This window comes from Stegastes partitus, unplaced genomic scaffold (genome assembly GCF_000690725.1).
Source record: "Stegastes partitus isolate 25-593 unplaced genomic scaffold, Stegastes_partitus-1.0.2 Scaffold664, whole genome shotgun sequence".
Classification (NCBI taxonomy): domain Eukaryota; kingdom Metazoa; phylum Chordata; class Actinopteri; family Pomacentridae; genus Stegastes; species Stegastes partitus.
In genome coordinates this window covers 78,828-85,069 of record NW_007578395.1, presented here as the reverse complement: position 1 = coordinate 85,069, position 6,242 = coordinate 78,828, and the positions used below count along the sequence as shown (strand labels likewise).

The window sequence follows — 6,242 nt, the reverse complement described above, 5'->3', positions numbered from 1 at the left end:
TTATTTGACGTCGTAGCATGTTTAAGACGACTGAAAAAGTCAAATTTATATGTTTTCATGAAGGAACTTTGCTCGTACATCATGTATAAACATCGACTTTATAATGAATAACTTGGTTTATTATTAAAAACTGTTGTAGCAGCATTTATTGTGACTGAAAAAGCAAGATTTATGCCGTTTTTATGAAGGACTCTTGCTCTTATAGCACGTATTTGATGGCACTGGATTTAAACTTAGTGTATTTTTATGCTTCGATCCCAGGAAGACATCATCCCAACATCGGCTGAAAGCAGCACAGAGGTGATCCTCACACACAGCTCAGCGTCATTTTATAAAAAGAGCATTTATTTCAAAGTTTTTTTTTTCGCTTCGGAGATTGAAGCACATAGTAAAGCAACAGTACAATGTTCAGAAAATATAAGTGTGATGCTGTAACATTTTTTTTAATCTTATTTTTCTTAACATGTTTTTGTTGTAATACTGGAATATTCTGCATGTATACTAAAATAAGAACTTTTAAAATTGTACAAATCGGTACCATAAAACTTGACAGAGAATAAAAACGAGGCGTTCTCTCACTGCAACAAACACAGATTGCTAGTTTTCCTCTCGAACAGGGAGAAACGACGAAGAAACGCCAAATAATGAAGAAAAGAAAAACTAAAAACCAAAGAAATGAGAGAGGTTGTATTCACACAGAGCTCAGATTTAACTTTTGGCAGCAGATTTTTAGCCCGAAATGAAACTTGATTACTCGGTAGTCTCTCCATGTTCGGGCAAACGTGAGCTGCAAAGAGTTGAACGAGTTCCTGTGTAGCTGCAGCCAATGAAAGAACAATTATTGGCATAATAATGATAATAATAATAATAATAATAATAATCATAGAAAACAACAATAATAATAATCATAATAATATAATAACATTAAAAAAGAGATTGAACAAGAACTCTTTAAAAAGGACGCCCTGCTGTCGGCCTCCGTGCACGAGGCTCAGAAAACTGGGCTTGTGTTGGGAGAGCGACACGTGTTGATACAACAGACGCCGCCGCCGCCGCCGTGGAAACGCGTTCGACCGGCCGGCGTGCACGGAGCAGGCAGCAGCGGCCGATCCTGATCCAAGAGCGATCCTCAGTGAAGTACCACACGTCTGCTCTGTACACACCTAACATGGAGAATAGTTTGCGTTCTGGATATACTTTTCAAGTTACAAAAAAAAGGAAAAAAAGGAGGAGGAGAAAAAAAATAAAAACAAAAACAAGAGAATGCACTGCGTTGCAAAGAGTGTCCGTTAAAGTTTAAGGCGATTTTTAGAGCTCACAGGTTTTTTTTCTTTTTTCTTTTACTGATTGATCATCATTGGTGGACTCCAAATGAGGAAGTGATCATTCATTGGTGGACAGGTGAGGGATGAAGGGGGGGAGGAAGGGGGACACAGTGGGGGGGAGGATGTGGGCGGCTTTTCTTTTCACGTCTTCTCTGCAGTGAAGAATGAAAACGAAGAATCATCCACAGTTTTGTAATTGAATCCGCGTCGAGTCGGTCTCTCTTTTTTTTTTTAGAAAAAACAAAACGGTTGCGTTTGTGCAGCGTTTTCACAGATTCGCAGTCGTGTTGGTTCGTCCGTGCAGCTACTGAAGCTAGCGGTCTCTGTGCTCCCTCCTGCTGTGTTTACCCCTGGAGTTGTTGGTTATTTATTATAAGGCCACCATACTGTGAAGAAGCTGCGAGCGCCTTCAGAGCATCAACAACCCAGAGTCGGTCACGCCGTCTAACAACAGGACCTGCTGGATTCGGCACACACACAACAACTTAAAAAAAAGAAATCATCTTGTTTGAACCGCTTGACCCGACTGACACGTCTTTTATGTTTCATTTCTCAGGCAGTTGCTGGATCACATACAAACTTATTCTTACTTGTATTTCCTCTCTTTCGTTGAGAGGGCGACTAAAGTAAAAACACTCCGCTCAGGAGCCTGCGAAGGGAATAAAATCTCTCCCAGGAAGCGCCGAGGAAGAATCCAGTCCACAAAAGCATATAGAACCTCTAATAAACTAAACAGTTTGCTATAAGCAAGTCGTTTTGATCATACAGCAACAATTTTTCCATCAAATTTACTCCCAAACAGACAAACTAGTGACAGAACAAATCTCCAGCCCTGCGATGCTCGAGTCTGTGGGAACAGAGGGAGGGAACGAGACGGCGGGAGGCGGAGGAAGAAGTTTGGGAACAGTCCAGTCGTTCGTTATGTGTCCGTTAACGAAGCGACTTGGAGGAGGAGCAGGAGGAGGGCTGTTTAGCGTTCGGTGACGAATTGGCATGAACTGATCGGTCGGTCGGGAACCCTCCGTTAGCGAATCCTCGCGGAATCGGACCGGGTTTGGAGGCGTCCACTCGGTGAGACCGCTGTTAAGAGTCCTCGCCGTCGTCCACATCGTTCATGCAGCAGTCTTTGGTCCCGTACAAGTCTGCCAGCTTCTTAAACCGCGGCCCCCAACTCTGCAGGTAGTCGTAATCCAGGTCCGACTCCGTGGTGACGGACTCGAGGGAGCTCAGAGACCCGGCCAGCGAACCCCGGCCCTCGTAGCCGTAGATCTGGATGGAGTCGTAGGGCGGCGCCGTCGGGTCGCTGTCGGCCTCCGCGATCCGGGTCTTGATGAAGTCGTCGACGTCGACGCTGTTGGCTGCGGGACGGCCGCCGGGCCTGATGGGATACTGGAGCTCCGGTTTGATGTCCTTCCTCGGCAGGAACCCGTTGGCACCGTCGGGGTTCTGAGGAGTCGGAAAGAGAGAAGAACCTGGTTTGAAACTGTCCGATGAAGCTCTGAAGAGTTACTGCATTTCTATACATACTAGTATAAACTGCAGAATCTCAGCCTTAATATTTATAGTCGATCGATTAATTGATAAGGATCTTAGCTTTATTATTACAGCAGTCATAGTTAATAACACTGTAGGAACTCAGGTTTAAAATGTGTTTAAAAATATTAGTTTTTATTGAATTTTTACAAACAATTTATTGATAATTTTCAGATCTTTCCTGTTTTATTAAATTACACACAATAACTTGCAAAATCACAAAAAGAAGTAATAATTTATGTGTCAAGCAAAAAAAAAGGCATCAAAAATCTGTATTTTTAGAAATAAATTGGCGAAAAATATGATTATTTACCTTTTATTTGCAGTTCATTAGCTTTTTGAATGCATTCCGCTGTGTTTTAATGGATTTCTGTATTTTTTTTCAGTGAGTTTAATGTTTTTTTTTGTTGTTAAATTACACACAATAACGAGTGAAATCACAGAAAAGAAAGTACTGATTTACATATCAACCATAAAAAAAACTGTACATAATGTCCACATCAAAAATCACTTTAAATGAGAAGGTTAATTAAAACAGTTTCCATTAAATATTTTCAATTTAGATCCTGATGGAACAGACACACGAGTAGTTCAATGACCGTCAGAAATTAAAAAATCCTACATTTCTCTCTGTCAAATGGTGTCATTTTGATGATATATATATTTTTTTCGATAATGTGCCTGTCAGTCCCGCTGTGCTGTTTCCTACCTGCAGCGTTGCGATGTCGAAGGCCTCGGTGTCCTCCTCGCCGCCTCCTTCGTCGTCATAAGTGATTATGTTCTCCCTGATGTCCTCCTCCTCAAACACGATCAGCGGCTCCTTCTTCTGACGCCTCAGCGCGACAAACAACACCACGATCGCTGCCAAACAGAAGAAACACGGCCTTAAATTCTGTCTAGCGAACACATAATCGCCACACAATCGCTGCTAGAAAGTACAACACCGGAGCGTTGGATAATTAGTACGCGCTGTGGGAGAGTTTGATTTTCATCATCGTGGGGTTGTGCTTTACACACATGCCATTTTAGCTGTAGGTGGCTGTCAACATGCACGGCTTTTAAAATGCGCTCAGGCGTCTAAACTAAAGGCTGAAATGTAATGCAACACGTTCGCTGTTTTTGGAAACATATTGCAGACATTTTCAGCCCCCGCAACAACACAGAAGACGAGCTTCATCAGACAGGAACGAGCCCACGTGGAACGATTACGCAAGAGTGCAGCGATGGTGATGCACAAGTGGCCTCTGATCCTACAACGTCTATCAGAAGTGTTCACCGAGGACGCCCGGATAGTTCAGCAGGTTGGGCGGGAGACCCACGTATGACATCATGATCAATGTAATTTGGCTTTTTGACAGGAATTTTTAAAAAAAGACGCTTTCATGTCAAAGTGAAAACTGATTTCTACTAAAGTATGGAAATTACTGGATAGATCTACACCATGAAGACTGAAGAACACTCCAAGAACTCTGGGAAAAGGTTGTTGAAAAGCATCAGTCAGGACGATAGAAGAACATTAAGTTACTGAAAGTCTCTTGGAGTCCAGTTAAATCCATCATTAAGGAATGGAAGGAATATGGAACATGAGTAGATCTGACTAGAGCAGGACGTCCTCAAAGACTGAGTGACCGAGCAAGAAGGAGACGAGTGAAGGAGGCCACCAAGACTCCTATGACTCCTCTGAAGGAGGTACTAGAAGGAGACAAGTGAGGGAGGCCACCAAGACTCCTATGACTCCTCTGAAGGAGCTACAGGAAGGAGACTAGTGAGGGAGGCCACCAAGACTCTATGACTCCTCTGAAGGAGTTACCAGCTTCAGCAGCTGAGATGTTAGAGGCTGTTCATACAACTGTTGTCTGTTCTTCATCAGTCAAAGCTTTATAGAAGAGAAAGAGAAAGACTCTGCTGGAAAAAACTCAGATTAAATCTGGACTAGAGTTCACCAGAAGACATGTGGAGACTCTGAAGTCACCTGGAAGAAGGTTCTTTGGTCTGAGGAGACCAGAATGGAGCTTTTAGTCCATCAGACTAGATGTTATGTTTGGAGGACACCAAACACTGAACATCCTCACAAACACACCATCGCTACCATGAAACACGGTGGTGGCAGCATCATGATGCTTCTCAGCAGCAGCCCTGGAAGGCTTGTAAAGGTTAAAGAGAGTAAATGAATGCAGCAAAGTGTAGAGAAGTCCTGGAGGACAACCTGATGCAGTCTGCAGGAGAACTGAGACTTGAGAAGATTTGTTTTCCATCAAGACAACGAGCCGAAGCAAAGCTCCACAGAAATGGTTTAAAGACAACAAGGTGAACGTTCTGGAGGCCCAGTCAGAGTCAAGACCTCAATCCAACTGAGAATTAGTGTCTGGACCGGAAAAGTTCTGTTCACTCATGATCTCTGTGGAACCTGACAGAGTCTCAGAAGAATGAGGTGAAGCTGCAGCGTCCAGATGTTCAGACTGATGGAGACCAACAGGATCAAAGATGGACCTGAAGGTTCATCTACTGAACACTGACTGAAGGAGGAGAACACTGATGCAGACACTGATTTTAAATTTTTTATTTTGAATTAACTGACATTACTTTGTAGGAATCTGTCTTCACTTTGACATCTATAAATCAAACTGACCATGATTCAATGTTGTAAAGCTGTGCAGGAAACCTCCAACTTCCACGGCGGTGCATACTTTTTAGAGGCACTGCAACAAGTTCAAATGATGCAGTGCATTTCAAAAAACATCCAAAACTGGAGCCTGGTTGATTGCTCACGTTTCACCTCAGAGCAAATATCAGGTGTGTCTGTGACAGCTAAGGTCAAAGGGCTCATAAACACACCGCTGGATGGCTCCAATCAGGTTTACATTTCAATCAGGACATCTTACAGTGTTCCCAAACTTAGAAATCTGCAGCTGTAAGTTAAATTTGAGCTCCTTACCGAGCAGAATGACGATACAGGCCAGGATAGCGATCAGGGCTCCGGTGCTGAGGCCGGCAGGCAGGACGTACGGCTCCACGTTGCAGGACAGGATGGTGTCTCTGCTGTCGCAGGAACACACTCTGATGGTCAGAGTGTTGGTGCTGCTCATCGCCGGGAAGCCGTTGTCGTTTATCTCGATGGGAAGGTAGTAAACGTCCTGCGTTAGTCGGCTGAATCCTTTACGCAGCACATAGATGCTGGCTGAGCTGTCTGTGGAGAGAAAGACGTGCTGGTGAGTGGAGGAAGGTGTTCCCCTCAACTACCAGAGCAGCAGAGCATAAAACACACCATGTACACAGCTGGGACTGGAAGCAGCCAACGGCAACGCACACACTTAGAGTACACCCCACAGTAATCAGATTACTTCAGAGTTGAACTGTACAGTATTTGCTCCACATTTGTCAAAT

At 43.7% G+C, this 6,242-nt stretch overlaps 1 protein-coding gene across 1 annotated transcript in view; it reads right to left on the bottom strand.

Annotated features, from left to right (window-relative positions):
* Positions 1–324: 324 nt before the first annotated feature.
* Positions 325–6,242, bottom strand: part of cdh11 (cadherin 11, type 2, OB-cadherin (osteoblast)) — a 60,649-nt gene continuing 54,731 nt past the window's right edge. The window contains exons 13-15 of the mRNA XM_008290273.1: positions 5,794–6,045; positions 3,568–3,719; positions 325–2,771 (exon numbers count right to left, since the gene is read on the bottom strand). Coding sequence (XP_008288495.1) covers positions 2,409–2,771; positions 3,568–3,719; positions 5,794–6,045 — 767 coding nt within the window. The 3' untranslated portion in view covers positions 325–2,408. The remainder of the gene's footprint in view (positions 2,772–3,567; positions 3,720–5,793; positions 6,046–6,242) is intronic.